We start from the raw sequence: 20,235 nt of genomic DNA, 5'->3' as shown, positions 1-20,235 counted from the left end.
TGCATTTGGCAACTGGAGATGTGGAGGTGTGGCCGCTGCTGCTGAGGTCCTGAAGTCAGGTTGTGGGCAGGCAGATCCTAACAGTTATTTAGCCCAGGCTTTCCTCAAATTCACTATATCAAACAAAACCTTGAATGTCTGATCCCCTTCTCTCTACCACCCAAATGCCAAAATCACAGGCAAGTATCACTGTGCCCAGTTTACGAAGTGTTGGGGATTGAATACAGGGCCTTGCATAGGTGGGGCAAGCACTGTACAAACTGGGCTGACCAGCCTTGGAGTCTTCATTCTTAGTTCAGTGCAACTAGTCATTTTCTTTTCCTAGGCTCCTTTCCCAAAAAAAGTACCTTAAGAGACAACTGAGAAAGAGCACCCACCACATTCTTTATGTTCCCTGGCCATTTCTGAAAATAGCACTGTTCTGACAGGAAATGACAAACAGATGCCCCTTGACCCACCATGACCCCAAAGTGTCTGATCATAAGGTCAGCACGTGGCTTGTTCATTTGGGAGCAGCCAAAGCCCGGGCTTCTTAATTTAGAGTGTCATATGTCACAGCTGTGATAGATTAGGGACATCCTTTCAAAAGAGGCCTTTTGGCTGTTGCTGGGGCCATTGCTCTTATCATGCCTGAAGGCAGGCAGGAGGGAAAATGCAGACTAGTTAAGAGAGCTGGGTAAGAATCAGGGTGTCCCTCATGATTAAATGACAGTAGGAGGCTGCATCACCACCGAGGGTCCCACCATGCTCCGGGCAATCCCCCATAGCAAGGACCAATCCAGACACCAAGGAGAACCCCTCCACCAGGGTAAGCTTCAAGCCAATTTCGGATGAAGACTTCTCTGCTAGAAGACTGACAAGTTCTTAGGAAGAATACTCTGAGTAATTCCGGCAGTTAGAGTCATTTCAACGCAAAGCAAATTTATTAGAAGAAGCATTTGGTTTCCTCAAAGGAGAACACTCAGGAGGGACCATCCATTCCCCGTCTCCGCTCACTCTGTTGACTTCCAAATGTGTAGCGTGTGCTCAGCCCTCTGAGCTTGCAATAGCATTGTTCCCAGGCTGTGGGTTTTCTTTTTTTCTTCTAGAAACCATTAAATCTTTTCTCCAAGTGAAAGTGTGATTATGTGAAATCTAATATTAACAAAAATTTTACAGAGCTGTAGGTGCCATGTGCAGAAAGAATAGAAAGGGGGCTGCGGAGAAGGCTGGATTGCTGAGTGAGATACTTGCCACACAAGCCTGAGGACCTGAGTTCGATTCCCATCACCCATGGAAAAAGCCAGGTATGGTGGTATGAACTTATAATCCCAGAACTGGGGGCCTGGAGACGGGAGGATTCCTGGGGCTCACTGGTCAGCTAGTCTAGTCAAATCAGCAAGCCCCAGGACCCAGCAAGACATACTGCCTCATAAAACATGTGGACTCAAGTTTGACCACCTCTGCCTACACACACGCACATTCATACACATATACACACACACACATTCATACATATATACATATACACACACATTCATACACATAAACACATACACACACATATTCATACACATACACACACACACACACACACACACACACACACACATACAAATGAATTCAATTAAGAAGGGCAGACAGGATGGGCTGACTCCTTCACAGAGGAGAGTCAACGTGCTGCTGTACTTCTGCACTTAAGTCAAGGCAGCTCAAGTGTGACCTTCTGATTCCAGAACATCTCTTAGAAATGGGTTTCCTGTGTCAACTTAGTCCCCAGGTTCCAGGGAATAACTGCTTTAACTGTCTTTCCTTGATGAATTCTGTTCTAACTAATTAGAAAATCAGTTCTGTGAACAACATGCAAGTATAATTTATAAGCAGAGAAGTAACCACAATGCAGGCAGATTTTTTAAAAATCTCTCATTTCAGCAGGCCTTAGGCACTCCCATGCCCTCCTGACACCCACCTTCAGTGTGCTGAAAATAATGCATGCTTATAAAGCAAAAATTAGAAACTTTGATTCTAATTTGCTACTCGGAGCCTAGAAAAATCTATGGCTTAAGGCCAAGATCGCATTCTACGCTCCTAATTGTATACAACACTCATCTTTCTTGCAAATAGTCAGAAGTTACACTGGCTAAAACCATGCACATAAAATTGCAAAAAGCATTTGGATTAAGATTCCAAAGCATCAATAAAGGAATTTGGGTCTTACTATATTAGGGCCTGCTAGAACCAAATGCCGAACACTGCTAAACAACTGGGATGTATTGCTGAAGATCCCAGAGAACGGGGAGTTCAGGATTAAGGCAGGGACAGATGTGGTGTCTGACTGGAACTTGTGTGTGAGTGTGTGTGTGTGTGTGTGTGTGTGTGTGTGTGTGTGTGTGTTGTTGTTGTTGTGGTGGTGGTGGTAGTGTACATGTGTATGCATGCATGTAGAAGTCAGGAGTAACCACAGGGTGTCATCCCTCAGGCACCACACACGTTGTAAGTGAAACGGAGTCTCTCACTGGCCTGATACTCATTAAGCTGGCCAGACTGGCAGGCCTGCAAGCCCCAGTGATTTTCCTATATGGAATTCCCCAACATGGGGATTATACATGGGTGTCACCAATGTTTGGCTTTTTTCTTTTTTCTTTTTGCATGGGTTCCAGGGACCCTGTGCAAGTCCTTGCATGGCAAAGCAAGCAATTTACTAACGGACTCATCTCCCCAGCCCCACACTTGGTGTTTCCAGACTGGATCCTCACTTGCCTCAGGTTCTTCTATAAGGGCATCAGTCCTGCTGGGGAGGGCTTTGCCCTCATGACCCAATAACTTCCTAGAGGCCCTACCTGGTTATATTACTACACTTGGGGTTAGATTTTAACATATGAATCTGGGGAGGGGCATAAGTATCCAATCCATCGAAAATGCACAAAGGAAAGCACTTCCTAAAACAGCAGAGAACACCTAAACTGGCACCATTCTCCTAGAAAGTTCTTTTCAAAGCTACCTTCTATCAGGAAAATGCAAATCAAAACAACCCTGAGATTACACCTCACACCAGTCAAAATGGCTAAAATCAAAAACTCAGGTGATAGCAGATGCTGGCAAGGATGTGGAGAAAGAGGAACACTCCTCCATTGCTGGTGGGACTGCAAGCTGGTACAACCACTCTGGAAATCAGTTTGGTGGTTCCTCAGAAAATTGAACATAGTACTACCGGAGGATCCAGCAATACCACTCCTGGGCATATTCCCAAAAGGTACTCCAACATATAACAAAAACACATGCTCCACTATGTTCATAGCAGCCTTATTTATAATAGCCAGAAGGTAAAAACAACCCAGATGACCTTCAACAGAGGAATGGATACAGAAATTGTGGTACATTTATACAATGGAGTACTAATCAGCTATTAAAAATGATGAATTCATGAAATTCTCAGGCAAATGGAAGGACCTAGAAAATATCATCCTGAGTGAGGTAACTCAATCACAAAAAAACCACATATGGTACGCACTCACTGATAAGTGGATATTAGCCCAAAACTTGGAATACCCAATATGCCATTCACAGACCACATGAAGCTCAAGAATTAGAAAGACCAAAGTGTGGATGCTTCAGTCCTTCTTAGAAAGGGGAACAAAATACACACAGGAGCAAATATGGGACAAAGTGCAGAGTAGAGATTGAAGGAAAGGTCATCCAGAGACTGTCCCCACCTGGGGATTTATCCCAGATACAGCCACCAAACTCCGACACTATTGTGAATGCTAAGAAATGCTTGCTGATCATCCGGCTGGATCAGCGCCGGGGTAGCGGGAGCACAGGGTTGCCTGACACCCTCCAGCTACCCACGACCCCCGCCGCAGGATTTTGGGACTGCAGGTGAGTGGAACACAGCTTCTGCTCCAATCCAATTGCGCGGGACCTGAGACTGCATTAGTTAGGGAAGCAGAAACCAGCCTGAGTAGGGCCACAGGCCTCATCCGGCCGGATCAGCGCCGGGGTAGAGGGAGCGCAGGGTTGCCTGACACCCACCAGCTACCCACGACCCCCACCGCAGGATTTTGGGACTGCTGGTGAGTGGAACACAGCTTCTACTCCAGTCCAATCATGCGGGACCTGAGACTGCTCTGGTTGAGGAGAGAGAAATCCGGCCTACATAGGGCCACAACCCTCTTCCGGTCAGAAAAGCACTGGGGCAGCTGGGGCGCAGGGTCTGCTGACACTCGCCAGCTACCCACAACACCCGCCACAGGATCTTAAGACTTCTGGTGAGTGGAGCACAGCTTCTGCTCCAATCCAATGCGCGGGACCTGAGACTGCATTAGTTAGGGAAGCAGAAACCGGCCTGAGTAGGACCACAGGCCTCATCCGGCTGGATCAGCGCCGGGGTAGCGGGAGCGCAGGGTTGCCTGACACCCGCCAGCTACCCATGACCCCCGCCGCAGGATTTTGGGACTGCTGGTGAGTGGAACACAGCTTCTGCTCCAATCCAATTGCACGCGGGACCAGAGACTGCATTAGTTAGGGAAGCAGAAAAACGGCCTGAGTAGGACCACAGGCCTCTTCCGGCTGGACCAGCACCGGGGTACCGTCAGCTACCCACGACCCCCGCCGCAGGATTTAGAGACTGCTGGTGAGTGGAACACAGCTTCTGCTCCAATCTTTAAACAGTGACAACGATAACAACTAACCCCAGAGATTACCAGATGGCGAAAGGTAAACGTAATAATCTTACTAACAGAAACCAAGACCACTCACCATCATCAGAACCCAGCACCCCCACTTCGCCCAGTCCAGGGCACCCCAACACACCGGAAAAGCTAGACACGGATTTAAAAGCATATCTCCTGATGATGATAGAGGACTTCAAGAAGGACTTTAATAACACACTTAAAGAAATGCAGGAGAACACTGCTAAACAGGGAGAAGACAATAAAGAGGAAGCACAAAAATCCCTTAAAGAATTGCAGGAGAACACTGCTAAAGAGTTACAAATCCTTAAAGAAAAACACGATAACATAATCAAACAGGTAGAAGTCCTTACAGAAAAACAGGAAAACACATCCAAACAGATGATGGAAATGAACAAAACCATACTAGACCTAAAAAGGGAAGTAGACACAATAAAGAAAACCCAAAATGAGGCAACACTGGAGATAGAAACCCTAGGAAAGAAATCTGGAACCATAGATACCAGCATCAGCAACAGAATACAAGAGATGGAAGAGAGAATCTCAGGTGCAGAAGATTCCATAGAGAACATCGGCACAACAATCAAGGAAAATGTAAAATGCAAAAAGATCCTAACTCAAAACATCCAAGAAATACAGGACACAATGAGAAGACCAAACCTACGGATAATAGGAGTGGATGAGAATGAAGATTTTCAACTCAAAGGACCAGCAAACATCTTCAACAAAATTATAGAAGAAAACTTCCCAAATCTAAAGAAAGAGATGCCCATGAACATACAAGAAGCCTACAGAACTCCAAATAGACTGGACCAGAAAAGAAATACCTCCCGACACATAATAATCAGAGCAACAAATGCTCTAAATAAAGATAGAATACTAAAAGCAGTAAGAGAAAAAGGCCAAGTAACATATAAAGGCAAGCCTATCAGAATTACACCAGATTTTTCACCAGAGACTATGAAAGCCAGAAGATCCTGGACTGATGTTATACAGACACTAAAAGAACACAAATTCCAGCCCAGGCTACTATACCCAGCCAAACTCTCAATTAACATAGAGGGAGAAACCAAAGTATTCCACGACAAAACCAAATTCACACATTATCTCTCCATGAATCCAGCCCTTCAAAGGATAATAACAGAAAAAAACCAATACAAGGACAGGAACCACGCCCTAGAAACAACAAGAAGGTAATCCCTCAACAAACCTAAAAGAAGACAGCCACAAGAACAAAATGCCAACTTTAACAACAAAAATAACAGGAAACAACAAGTACTTTTCCTTAATATCTCTTAATATCAATGGACTCAACTCCCCGATAAAAAGACATAGACTAACAAACTGGCTACACAAACAAGACCCAACATTTTGCTGCTTACAGGAAACTCATCTCAGAGAAAAGGATAGACACTACCTCAGAATGAAAGGCTGGAAAACAATTTTCCAAGCAAATGGCATGAAGAAACAAGCTGGAGTAGCCATTCTAATATCTGATAAGATTGACTTCCAACCCAAAGTCATTAAAAAAGACAGGGAGGGACACTTCATACTCATCAAAGGTAAAATCCTCCAAGAGGAACTATCAATCCTGAATATCTATGCTCCAAATACAAAGGCAGCCACATTCATTAAAGAAACTTTAGTAAAGCTCAAAGCACACATTGCACCTCATACAATAATGGTGGGAGACTTCAACACACCACTTTCACCAATGGACAGATCATGGAAACAGAAACTAAACAGGGACACAGTGAAACTAAGAGAAATTATGAATCAAATGGATCTGGCAGATATCTACAGAACATTCTATCCTAAAACAAAAGGATATACCTTCTTCTCAGCACCTCATGGTACCTTCTCCAAAATTGACCACATAATTGGTCACAAAGCAGGCCTCAACAGATATAAAAATATTGAAATTGTCCCATGCATCCTATCAGATCACCATGGACTAAGGCTGATCTTCAATAACAAAATAAATAATAGAAAGCCAACCTTCACGTGGAAACTGAACAACACTCTTCTCAATGATACCTTGGTCAAGGAAGGAATAAAGAAAGAAATTAAGGACTTTTTAGAGTTCAATGAAAATGAAGCCACAACATACCCAAACTTATGGGATGCAATGAAAGCATTTCTAAGAGGAAAACTCATAGCTCTGAGTGCCTCCAAAAGGAAACTAGAGAGAGCACACATTAGCAGCTTGACAACACACCTAAAAGCACTAGAACAAAAGGAAGCAAATTCACCCAAGAGGAGTAGACGGCAGGAAATAATCAAACTCAGGGGTGAAATCAACCAAGTGGAAACAAGAAAAACTATTCAAAGAATCAACCAATCAAGGAGCTGGTTCTTTGAGAAAATCAACAAGATAGATAAACCCTTAGCCAGACTCACTAGAGGGCACAGGGAAAGCATCCTAATTAACAAAATCAGAAATGAAAAAGGAGACATAACAACAGATCCTGAAGACATCCAAAACACCATCAGATCCTTCTACCAAAGGCTATACTCAACAAAACTGGAGAACCTGGATGAAATGGAGAAGTTCCTAGACAGATACCAGGTACCAAAGTTGAATCAAGATCAGGTTAATGATCTAAACAGCCCTATATCCCCCAAAGAAATAGAAGCAGTCATTAATAGTCTCCCAACTAAAAAAAGCCCAGGACCAGATGGGTTTAGTGCAGAGTTCTATCAGACCTTCAAAGAAGATCTAATCCCAGTTCTTCACAAACTATTCCACAAAATAGAAACAGAAGGTACTCTACCCAACTCATTCTATGAAGCCACAATTACTCTGATACCTAAACCACAAAAAGACCCAACAAAGATAGAAAACTTCAGACCAATATCCCTTATGAATATTGATGCAAAAATCCTCAATAAAGTTCTTGCTAACCGAATCCAAGAACACATCAAAACAATCATCCATCCTGACCAAGTAGGTTTCATCCCAGGGATGCAGGGATGGTTCAATATACGGAAATCCATCAACGTAATCCAGTATATAAACAAACTCAAAGACAAAAACCACATGGTCATCTCGTTAGATGTGGAAAAAGCATTTGACAAGATCCAACACCCATTCATGATAAAAGTCTTGGAAAGATCAGGAATTCAAGGCCCATACCTAAACATGATAAAAGCAATCTACAGCAAACCAGTAGCCAACATCAAAGTAAATGGTGAGAAGCTTGAAGCAATCCCTCTAAAATCAGGGACTAGACAAGGCTGTCCACTTTCTCCATACCTATTCAACATTGTACTTGAAGTCCTAGCCAGAGCAATTCGACAACAAAAGGAGATCAAAGGGATACAAATTGGAAAAGATGAAGTCAAAATATCACTTTTTGCAGATGATATGATAGTATATATAAGTGACCCTAAAAATTCCACCAGAGAACTCCTAAGCCTGATAAACAGCTTCGGTGAAGTAGCTGGATATAAAATTAACTCAAACAAATCAATGGCCTTTCTCTACACAAAGAATAAACAGGCTGAGAAAGAAATTAGGGAAACAACACCCTTCTCAATAGTCACAAATAATATAAAATATCTTGGCGTGACTCTAACTAAGGAAGTGAAAGATCTGTATAATAAAAACTTCAAGTCTCTGAAGAAAGAAATTATAGAAGATCTCAGAAGATGGAAAGATCTCCCATGCTCATGGATTGGCAGGATCAACATTGTAAAAATGGCTATCTTGCCAAAAGCAATCTACAGATTCAATGCAATCCCCATCAAAATTCCAAATCAATTCTTCAACGAATTAGAAAGTGCAATCTGCAAATTCATCTGGAATAACAAAAAACCTAGGATAGCAAAAACTCTTCTCAAGGATAAAAGAACCTCTGGTGGAATCACCATGCTGGAACTAAAGCTCTACTACAGAGCAATTGTGATAAAAACTGCATGGTACTGGTATAGTGACAGACAAATAGACCAATGGAATAGAATTGAAGACCCAGAAATGAACCCACACACCTATGGTCACTTGATCTTCGACAAGGGAGCTTAAAACATCCAGTGGAAGAAAGACAGCATTTTCAACAAATGGTGCTGGCACAACTGGTTGTTAACATGTAGAAGAATGCGAATCGATCCATTCCTATCTCCTTGTACTAAGGTCAAGTCTAAGTGGATCAAGGATCTTCACATAAAACCAGAGACACTGAAACTTATAGAGGAGAAAGTGGGGAAAAGCCTTGAAGATATGGGCACAGGGGAAAAATTCCTGAATAGAACAGTAATGGCTTGTGCTGTAAGATCGAGAATTGACAAGTGGGACCTCATGAAACTACAAAGCTTCTGCAAGGCTAAAGAAACCATCAATAAGACAAAAAAACCACCAACAGATTGGGAAAGGATCTTCACCTATCCTAAATCAGATAAGGGACTAATATCCAATATATATAAAGAACTCAAGAAGGTGGACTCCAGAAAGTCAAATAACCCCATTAAAAAATGGGGCTCTGAACTGAACAAAGAATTCTCACCTGAGGAATACCGAATGGCAGAGAAGCACCTGAAAAAATGTTCAACATCCTTAATCATCAGGGAAATGCAAATCAAAACAACCCTGAGATTCCACCTCACACCAGTCAGAATGGCTAAGATCAAAAATTCAGGTGACAGCAGATGCTGGCGAGGATGTGGAGAAAGAGGAACACTCCTCCATTGTTGGTGGGATTGCAAGCTTGTACAAGCACTCTGGAAATCAGTCTGGCGGTTCCTCAGAAAATTGGACATAGTACTACCGGAGGATCCAGCAATACCTCTCCTGGGCATATATCCAGAAGATGTCCCAACCGGTAAAAAGGACACATGCTCCACTATGTTCATAGCAGCCCTATTTATAATAGCCAGAAGCTGGAAAGAACCCAGATGTCCCTCAACAGAGGAATGGATACAGAAATTATGGTACATTTACACAATGGAGTACTACTCAGCTATTAAAAAGAATGAATTTATGAAATTCCTAGCCAAATGGATGGACCTGGAGGGCATCATCTTGAGTGAAGTAACACAATCACAAAAGAACTCACATAATATGTATTCATTGATAAGTGGATATTAGCCCAAAACTTAGGATACCCAAGATATAAGATACAATTTGATAAACGCATGAAACTCAAGAAGAATGAAGACCAAAGTGTGGACACTGTGCACCTTCTTAGAATTGGGAACAAAACACCCAGGGAAGGAGTTACAGAGACAAAGTTCGTAGCTGTGATGAAAGGATGGACCATTTAGAGACTGCCGTATCCAGGGATCCGTCCCATAATCAGCTTCTAAACGCTGACACCATTGCATACACTAGCAAGATTTTGCTGAAAGGACCCAAATATAGCTGTCTCTTGTGAGACGATGCCGGGGCCTAGCAAACACAGGAGTGGATGTTCACAGTCAGCTATTGGTTGTATCACAGGGCTCCCAATGGAGAAGCTAGAGAAAGTACCCAAGGAGCTAAAGGGATCTGCAACCCTATTGTTGGAACAACATGATGTACTAACCAGAACCCTGGAGCTCTTGTCTCTAGCTGCATATGTATCGAAAGATGGCCTAGTCGGCCATCAATGGAAAGAGAGGCCCATTGGACTTGCAAACTTTATATGCCCCAATATAGGGGAATGCCAGGGCCAAAAGAATGGGAATGGGTGGGTAGGGAAGTGGGGGGCGCTATGGGGGACTTTTGGGATAGTATTGGAAATGTAATTGAGGAAAATATGTAATAAAAATATTAAAAAAAAAAAAGAAATGCTTGCTGAAAGGAGCCTGACATAGTTGTCTCCTGAGAAGCCCTGCCAGATCCTTACAAATACAGAGTCAGATGCTCTCAGTCAACCATTGCACTGAGCATGAGGTCCCCAATGGAGGAGTTAAAGAAAGGACTGAAGGAGCTGAAGGGGTTTGTAACCACATAGGAAGAACAACAATATCAACCAAACAGACCCCACCCCCACCCCAGAACTCCCAAAGACTAAGCCACCAACTAAGGAGTACACATGGCTCCAGCTGCATATGTAGCAGAGGATGGCTTTATCAAGCAGCAATGGGAGGAGAGGTCCTTGGTCCTATGAAGACTCGATAGATGCCCCAGTGTAGGAGAATTGAGGGTGATGAGGTGGGAATGGGTGAGTGGGTGGAGGAACACCCTCGTAGAAGCAGGGGGAGAGGGATGGGATGGGGGTTTCTGGAGGTTGGGAACCAGGTAAGGGGATAACACTTGAAATGTAAATAAAATTTTAAAAATGAATTTAAAAGAATGAAACAAAAATACACTTAAACACACACACACACACACAAAGTTGTGTCCTATCAGAGGTAGCCTCCTTCTGAGATGGCTCACCATGATCCACACCTCTGAGTGTTCACCCCCTTATAGTTCCACACACATACTGTACAAGGGCCCTGATCTATATAACCAATAGAAGTGCTCACAAGTGACACATTTCCCCCATGAGAAGGCACCCAAGGCAGCAAGGGATCAAGGAATGTCTGTAGTCAATAGCCAGGAACCTCAGAAGAGCCAAGGCTGCCAGCAACCATGTGATAAACTTGAAGAGAATCACTTCTTGACCAAGTAAGTCTTTCTCAGGAGAGACACCCTCAGCCAAACCCTGGAGGCGAACTCCCCACTGCTGGATGGTTAGGACTCACCCAGTTTCCAAGTAGTGTGTCAATTTCTACAGTTTCTGAGTAGTGAATCAATTTCTGCGATAGCCTTAGAGGGACTAATTGTGAACGTCTGTGCCTCCCCCTCAGTCAAACGTTGAAACTAGTTAATTAAAAAAAGAAAATGGGAAGAAACATTTCCCTGGCAAAAATAACCTGCAGAGTGGCAAAAAATGTGTTAAAACATTGTGACAGACCAGGAGATGTGGATGAAGTCAACACTGAGACAAAGCCACAAAGGCATTTAGAAACAAAACCATTAGGGTGTAGTGTGTGTGGTGTGTGTGTGGGGTGTGTGTGTGTGTGTGTGTGTGTGTGTGTGTGTGTGTGTGTGTAATAGCTCTATAAGTCTGGAACTCGCTACAAAGACCATGTTGGCTCACACTTGCAGCAATTCTCCTGTCTCATCCTTCTGGGTGCTAGGATATAGACGTAAGCCACCATGCTCAGCTCAAGCATTACATATTACATTAGTAATTAAAAATCTATTGCTGGAAGCTGTAGAGGTGGAGAGTTAAGAGCACTGATTGTTCTTCTAGAGGGTCTGGGTTTGATTCCTGGCACCTACAAGGCAGCTCAGAGTAATCTGTAACTTCTGTTTTACCTTCATGAAAATGATACACATGCATGGGGCCAAGCATCCATATAAATAAAATAATAATCAAATATTTAAAGGAACCTACTATTAGCCATTTTAAGCATGTATAGCATCATAAGTTCAACAGATATTAGTGGAGTGCCCACCCGAGACAAGGTATTAGGCTGTGCAGGACTAGAGAGACACAGTCAGGGTCAAAACAAAGTCTCTGTCTTTGTTGCTCTCTGATCCAGCATTGATAATACAATTCTGCCTTCACCTTCAGAGGGGATGTCTTTAGCTGGGATGGAGAAGAACCAGAGGGAGAGGCTGGTGAAGAGACTCAGAAGTGTTTCCAAAGTCCATCTTGCTCTCCATAGTCCTCTCTAACCTCCCTGCCTCCTTATGTACCAAAGACTTGAAAAATTCTATCCCTAGAATATCAGCTACGTGTACCTTAAGCAAGGATTTTCCAAGCCTGTCCCCTTCGGGCACCTTTATTCTTTTTTTCACGGCAGAATTGCCACGAACTGAAAGAGACTCTGGTTCACACATGCGCAGATGAAGAAAGTAAAATCTGAAGGGAAGAAGCTGGTCCAAGCCCTCAAAGGCAAGAGCCGGCTGAAGCTTCCACCTCTGGGGTTCCAGCTGGTGCTTTCCCTACCACATCTCACTAATGCCATCAGCCTTGGACTGCTATGCTTCAGCAGCCTGCGAGAACAGCATGGGGAAAAAAATCTCCGAGCACTGCAGAGATTTCAGCTTCGCTCACACAGCGCTGGCTTCATTCGGCAGCCATCCAAGGTCCCTGCTAAGCCTGTTTTCCTTGACTCAATTAGAGAGAGCACTGGGGGAAGATCAGGCTGAGAAATTCTCTGGGCTCTCTCTCATCTGTTAATTGAAGCCACTGTCAGATTTTCCACACCATGACAAATGATCAAAGATATCTCTCTCTCTCTCTCTCTCTCTCTCTCTCTCTCTCTCTCTCTCTCTCTCTCTCTCGGCAACATTAGGTTAAGCTACAAGTAAAAAAAAAAAAAGTACAACCTGTTTTAAAATGGAAATAAAAGATTCAAAAGGGACCTAACCACTCAGATATGTTCAGAGTTTGAAGTCAAAGAACATCCATTTCTCAAGGTGGAAGAGAAATGTCATTTGGGACTATTGTGTTGGATCCTGTGAGCTGGGTGTTGGTCTAGAGCCTCTCTGCCATGTCTCAGGCCCCTGCTGTGTAAATGACATGCAAGGACCTTGGGTCCTTTGAGCACTGGCCAGCAAATTACCAGCCTGTATCTATATTGACATTCGTGTTCTTGACTTAATGGTTAATTTACTTAATGAGGAGCTGCTGTCCTCCTCAAAACGAATGGAATGTCAAAATGTACTGGACTGGGGAGTGTGATAGACTGGAGGCTGGAGAGGGATTCCTCATTCCCAGACCTCGGTATGCATTTCATTCATTTCATACGTGAATGGTTATTAGTTCCTGTTGTGATTGGGTTATAGTTTAAGTGTGTCTCCCAATGATTCACATCGTGCAAGCTTATCCTCGGCGTAGTTATACAAAGAGGTAGTTGAGCCTTTGAGAGTTGGGGATGATGAGAAGTAAAGAGCTGACTGTGAGCACCATCTTCAAGTGGAACTGGTGTTCTTTCAAGAGTCTTGCTAGATCCTGTGAGAATGAACTCTTAGGCTACTTTTCTTTCTTTCTTTTTTTTTTTTTATATGCTTCTCTGTTCAAGTTGTTTTTATACTTTTTATTAGGTATTTTCCTCATTTACATTTCCAATGCTATCCCAAAAGTCCCCCATACCCTCCCCCACCCACTCCCCTACCCACCCACTCCCACTTTTTGGCCCTGGCGTTCCCCTGTACTAGGGCATATAAAGTTTGCAAGTCCAATGGGCCTCTCTTTCCAGTGATGGCTGACTAGGCCATCTTTTGATACATATGCAGCTAGAGTCAAGAGCTCCAGGGTACTGGTTAGTTCATAATGTTGTTCCACCTATAGGGTTGCAGATCCCTTTAGCTCCTTGGGTACTTTCTCTAGCTCCTCCATTGGGGGCACTGTAATCCATCCAATAGCTGACTGTGAGCATTCACTTCTGTGTTTGCTAGGCCCCGGCATAGTCTCACAAGAGACAGCTATATCTGGGTCCTTTCAGCAAATTTCTTGCTAGTGTATGCAATGGTGTCAGCGTTTGGAAGCTGATTATGGGATGGAACCCTGGATATGGCAGGCTCTAGATGGTCCATCCTTTTGACACAGCTCCAAACTTTGTCTCTGTAACTCCTTCCATGGGTGTTTTGTTCCCAATTCTAAGAAGTTACTTTTCTTAAAATAAAGCAAACCTGGTATCTACTGCTCCCAGTTTCCTGAATCCCATGTCATTCATTCCTCTTGCACATGTTCTCGCCATGATGTTATCTGGTATGCTATGATGTAACTAGACAGCACCGGCAAGAATCAAGTAAATGTTAGTGCCATGTTCTTGGGCCTCTTGATGCTTGAGACAACTAAGCCCCTTTTCTTTAGTCATTGTCTTATATTGAGTGTTGTGCTATAACAAACAGAAGCAGACTAATGAGTTTCCTATTATGTGAATGCCTGGCTCCAGAGTAGGGCAAGAGTGAACAGTTGAAATGCATGCCCTATGCCCTGTCCCACAAATTCATACCACACCAATCCAACAAACAACTACCATAAACAAGTCATAATAACTCAAGATTGTGCAGCTCCTGAACCTCTCTGGGTTGTATAAAGATGTTAAAACCAAAAAAAAAAAAAAAAAAAAAAAAAAAGCACCAGTTTGGAAATTTCCTGGCTATCCAGTAGGCATTATTTGCCATTGATGGAAGAAAATTTAAGTTGAACTAAGGTGGAATTCCAGAATAATTGACATATTTCCTGTCAGATACCCCACCCCACCCTACGCTAAGACTGCCAGTGGATAGAGAACAGTAAAAAGCACAGATCCTGGAGCTTAGCCACGGGGTGTGGGTCCTGTCTCACTAGTGTGGCCTTGGAGCAGTTGTCAGTCTTTCCTGTCCATCAGTTTTCTCATGTGCAGGATGGAATTGAAATGATACTTCCTAGCATTGCCGTGAGGCCTAGACAAACTGACTTACTACAAAGATGTAGGGAGACTTGTCCTACCCAGAGGCTACACTGTCACTTAAGGACAGCTTCCTGTTATAAGCAGAATTTCTATTTCCAGAGAGTTTCCCGTTTGGGTATCAGAACCACAGTAGAGCTGAATCTCGGTCTCATGCTTCAAATGTTTTCTTTTCTCTTTCCTTTTTTCTTCTTTTAATTAAAGGGAAACTCTAATGAAGACCAAGGGTGTATTGCAAAGCTCAGTGAGTAATATGGTTAAAATAAAAGAAAAATGGCAGCATCAATACTTTTAACTTTTTAAATTACATTTGTGTGCGTGTGTGTGTGTGTGTGTGTGTGTGTGTGTGTGTTTGGAGTGGGCATGGGCATATGCATGCCTGCATATGTGTGGAGGTTAGAGGGCCATGTAGGTCCTAAAAATAGAACCCAGATTGCCAGGTTTGGCATCAGGCCCCTTTACCCACTGAGCTATCTCACCAGCCCTCAGAATCTCCCATCTCTCTTTAATCTACTTTACAGACCTTTAAACATGTGTTTATGGAATAGACTGTGAACCCATGGAGGTGGAAACCCAGCTTTTTGGTATATGTGATGCCATATCCCTGGGATAATATCACACAGAAGGTGAGTGCCCAGCAAATGTTACATTAATATATAATTCAGTCTATTTGGAGGCCCCCAGTCTAGCTTTTGTCTTGGATTCTGAAGATCAAACTCGGGTTCCATATATGCTAGGCAAGAGCTCTGCCACTGAACTACATCCCAAGCCCATATTTTCTCGAAACTATACAGGAAGCTATGGATAATGTTGATATGTGTATGAGTATGTGTATCATTTTATAATCACCTCCATAGAGAGAACAAAGGACCACAATGGTGGCTGTGAACAAAGTTGGATAGGACTCTGGGTTCTAGTCCACCTGTAACAGGGAGCAACTGCCCAGGGATACAGATGCTCCAGGGCAGGACAAAGAGCTGCTCCTTTACATTCTAATCTCTGCCATGCTTTCAGAGTCCTAAGTTCTGTGCTCCTCACACAGGCACAGCTGTGTCTAGTCCAAGGGGCATGGGTAAGTCTAAGTGAAATTCATCACAGAGCGAATGCCCCCAAGTCCCATGTACACCTCTGTAGGCATAGGAAGGAGGTCACCAGCAGAAGCACACCCGATTTCTCCTCCCGCTTAGAGCCAATACAGACAGTCTCTGCTGACATAGTCACATTGTCCCTGGCCAAGCATAAAGTTTCTTCTCACAGGAGATGACGGTCTTCACCTACACAGCACACATCTGCCAAAGCTCTGCCCTTGACTTCTATACATTGACATCTTTTGAATGTTAATTGAGGTAGCCCAGATGTCCAGCGTGAAGACTCTGAAACTCAGGCATATGCAGATTAGGTCTGGAAGTCTTTCACTGTGTGTGAGCTTACAGAAAGGGAAATGTGGGCAAGGATTATATGTGACAAAATTCCACTTGTACTTTCAGGAGAAATGCTAATAGACTTAAAGAGCTATGGTTTATGATTTCTTCTCTCATACAAAGATTTTAGGAATAAAGAGACAGTTAACAAGCAGCTAGGGAGAGTTAAAAGTTAGTCTTTTTTAGTTAACCAGAAAAACTATTTATGATCTCTAGGCTATGAGAAGCAACCCAGCCAGACTGAAGAAAGCAATTAAGAAAAAATGAGTAAGAGTGGCCCTCTAAGAAACAACAGAGAATATGTCTGGAGGTGTGGCCTAGTGGTAGAGTTTGACTAGCATGCTAGAGTCCCTGGGTTTGAGCCTCACTCAGTATTGAAGGGAGGGAGGGAAGGAGGGAGGGAAGGAGGGAGGAAGGAGGGAAGGAGGAATATTTCCTTTCTAGTTTCTGTGTATTTTCTTCAGTTTGTCTTGCGTTCTTTTTTTGTTTTGTTTTGGTTTGGTTTGGTTTTCGAGACAGGGTTTCTCTGTAGCCCTGGCTGTCCTGGAACTCACTTTGTAGACCAGGCTGGCCTCTGAACTCAGAAATCTGCCTGCCTCTGCCTACCAAGTGCTGGGATTAAAGGCATGTGCCCAGGGTCTTTCGTTCTGTTTAAGGGGACAGATCATCCCATTAAGGGAAGAACCCATGCTAAGGTCTCCAGGGAAGCAGTCAGAGAAGCTTTTCAGACCACACCTATACTGCCACCTGATGCCATCGTGCTAAAATTGCAGGAGCAAATCTTTAAACCAAAATTTCCCTCTAAGGCTAAATTTGCATAACAAAGAAAGCTTTGTAACTTTGGGAAAAAAATAAACTTTGACTGACTCTAATGCAAATGAGAAAATGTAATGACTTTAAAAAAAAACACAAATAAGAGCAAAAAAGGGGCGAATCTTCAAGGCTCATGAAATTACTAGCATGAAATCACCCACATGTAAGCCACATTGTTACATAGTTGCATTGTTAGATTGTTGCATTGTTACACTGTTACACTGCCAGGCTCTTGTTCGGCTTTGCCAGACTGTTTCCCAGAGATGTGAGCAAATCCTTAAATAATGATTTCAACAAATGTCTGGGTCAGGTCACTGTACAGCTGCTGTATGGAAGAGACCCAGGGTCATACTGTCTCACGCAAGATCTGATATATTTCTTTTCCTCGTGTTAAAAAAATGCAAATATTTACTAAAAATTAATTAATTTCCTTTTTCAAAGTGTGAGACCCGTTGAGTAACTGTGTTTGGTAAGTGGTTCCATTTTAGAGAAGGTGTAGAGAAGTGGCTGAGTGAGGAAGCCAAGGGCTGCAGGGGCTGCTTGACATGTATTAATGACCATGATCAGTTCCTTGATCCAAGTTGAATACCTGCTACTACCCGTCAGATCCTTATCCTACACTGAAGCTAAGGAACTAAAGGCTAGCGAGATGGACCAGTGGATAAAGCACTTGCCATGTAACAGACATTGGGGCTCACATGTAATCCTAAGAGACGAGACAGAGACAGAGAGTCACGAAAGCAAGCTGGTTAGTCAGGTTGGTAGAAACCACAAGGTACCAGCTCAGAGAGAGGCCTTGCCTTAAGACATAAGGTAGAGAGCAGGGGAGGAAGACACTGAAGACTGAAGTCGACTTAAGGCAATCATACACACACACACACACACACACACACACGTGCACGCGTGCACACACACATGCACCTGCACACACATACATGTGCCCAATATATTCAAATATATATACACATATATACATACATATATATGAAACACACATACATATGATAGATAGATAGATAGATAGATAGATAGATAGATAGATAGATAGATAGATAGATAGATCATATATGTGAATAGGATATAAGAAAAGCCTATTCTTTCCCCTTAAGGACTTGATCTAGAAGTCCTTGCTGTTACTTCCTCCATCACTTCCTTCCCATTGTCCAAAGATAGTCTGGGAAATGTAGTCTTTGAACAGGTTTTATTTGTATGAATCACAAAGATTAAAAGAATACTGGAGACCTTCCTGATATTTTAATTCTCTCCTTTCATCTGTTCTTGTGGCTTGTAAACAGACACTGCTTTTTAAAAAGACTGGCCAACCCTACAGGGCGAAAAGGGCACAGAGAGGCAACCACAAATACAGTGGAAGGTCTTCGATTGTGTTTTCCTGTAAAGGCTGAGTTTCTGCCTCTACTTCCTAAATGCTGGAATTGCAAGCAAGCCTGGCCACCCTTGGCTTCTCCTCATACCCAGTGTTGCAAATAGTATCCCTATATTAATTCCACCGACTGCAATAGTTGGGGCCTATGGATCGAATAATCACACTGTTAATGTTACCTTTTTGAGATTAGTGACCAAAACACACTTGTGCAATAGGGTGTCCTTGATTTCAAGAAATACATTCTGAAGAGCCATTGTGTCTACGGCGTTTTCTCAGACAGTCAAACAGAGGAGGGAGAACAAAAGCCGTAACATTTGGAGTCTCTCGATGGAGCGGGCAGGAAAAAACTTTGTGCCGTTCTTGCTGCTTAGCTGTAACTCTGAAATTCTGTCAAAATAGAAAGTTAAAAACAGCACTATCTTAGTTCTGACTGGAATTAACTTATTAGATTTTTTTTAATGCGGTTCATTTGGAGTTTAGTCATTATATAATACCTTAGTTGACCTCGGAGTGCAGACAGTATAGTAGCCCTTGTTTCTATATTTAGTTGGAGATGCTGGGGATTGGACCCATGGTTTAAAGCGTGCCCAGCAAACAATGTACCACTGAGCTGTTTTCCTAGCCTCTGTATTTGGTTTAATTTGAGCCCATTACCCCCACATATTATAATCATTGGAGTCAAAATAGGGATATTATTTGCAGCTTTGGGTATGACCAGAAGCCAAGGATGACAGGCTTAAAACTCCAGCATTTAGGAAGTAGAGGCAGAAAGGTCCCCAGTTGAGGCCAGCCTGGACTACATAATGAGACCCTGTCTCACTGATACAAGAGGACAAGGCCACATGTGCACAGCATTAAGCACATCAAACCCCCCCCCCAGGGATGCTGCAAGAATTTCAGGACCAAGTACAGACTGCCCAGTGTCTGCGCCCACCTAGATTCCTAGATTCTCAATCCAGTTGGCTCAGACTCAACATTCTCTTGACACTAGCAATCTTATGAGTTTTCTTTGTAAGACTCTCAGGTTCTTAAGCAAAATTCAGTACCAGGAATAGTTTTGTTCTTGTCAGAACAAAGCTTTTCAGGTGGCCAGGTGTTCTGGAACACCTCCACCTCCAGCATGCAGGAGTACAGGGTATGTCTTTCTTCACAGATGTTCCCCATAGAGGAAGAAGAATGGAAGCATTCTATCCCATCATGCCTATGCACTTGATCTTGCCCCTGCCTTGCAGACTGGCCTACAGACTCTTCTATGCCTCTGATGATGCTATCCACCTTTACCATGGGGTGGGCAACTCCATCAAAACAGATACATGCATCTAACCTTGGCATCCAAGCAGTCATCACCTCACGTGTATTCCTCCTGACTTTAAGCACATAACTCTCATTCAAATGTTTAGATTTTCACATCCCCCTTCCAAGCCCCCATGCTCAGACCAGTGCTTAAATAGTTCTATCAAGAACAGCAGTTCTCAACCTGTGGGTTGTGTCCCTTTCGTGGGAGTCAAACAACACTTTCACAGATGTCACCTAAGACAATCAGAAAAAAACCGTATTTACATTATAATTCATA

The 20,235-nt window shown here is 43.1% G+C and overlaps 1 protein-coding gene and 1 long non-coding RNA gene across 4 annotated transcripts in view; one reads left to right on the top strand and one right to left on the bottom strand.

The window, feature by feature from the left end:
• LOC115031292 (uncharacterized) overlaps window positions 1-20,235 on the bottom strand; it is a 96,119-nt gene that overhangs the window by 23,071 nt on the left and 52,813 nt on the right. For all 3 annotated transcript variants that reach the window (XM_085841057.1, XM_085841024.1, XM_085840976.1), the window contains one exon: window positions 18,839-19,049. In XM_085841057.1, coding sequence (XP_085697183.1) covers window positions 18,891-19,049 — 159 coding nt within the window. In that variant the 3' untranslated portion in view covers window positions 18,839-18,890. The remainder of the gene's footprint in view (window positions 1-18,838; window positions 19,050-20,235) is intronic.
• Window positions 654-15,664, top strand: LOC115030374 (uncharacterized). Its single transcript, XR_003835961.1, has 3 exons — window positions 654-808; window positions 1,159-1,286; window positions 15,566-15,664. It is a non-coding gene; the product is annotated as an uncharacterized LOC115030374 (long non-coding RNA).

The sequence above is a fragment of the Mus caroli genome, unplaced genomic scaffold, assembly GCF_978045245.1.
Source record: "Mus caroli unplaced genomic scaffold, Mus_caroli_1 scaffold_1, whole genome shotgun sequence".
NCBI classification, from domain to species: domain Eukaryota; kingdom Metazoa; phylum Chordata; class Mammalia; order Rodentia; family Muridae; genus Mus; species Mus caroli.
This window is presented reverse-complemented; position numbering and strand designations above follow the sequence as displayed.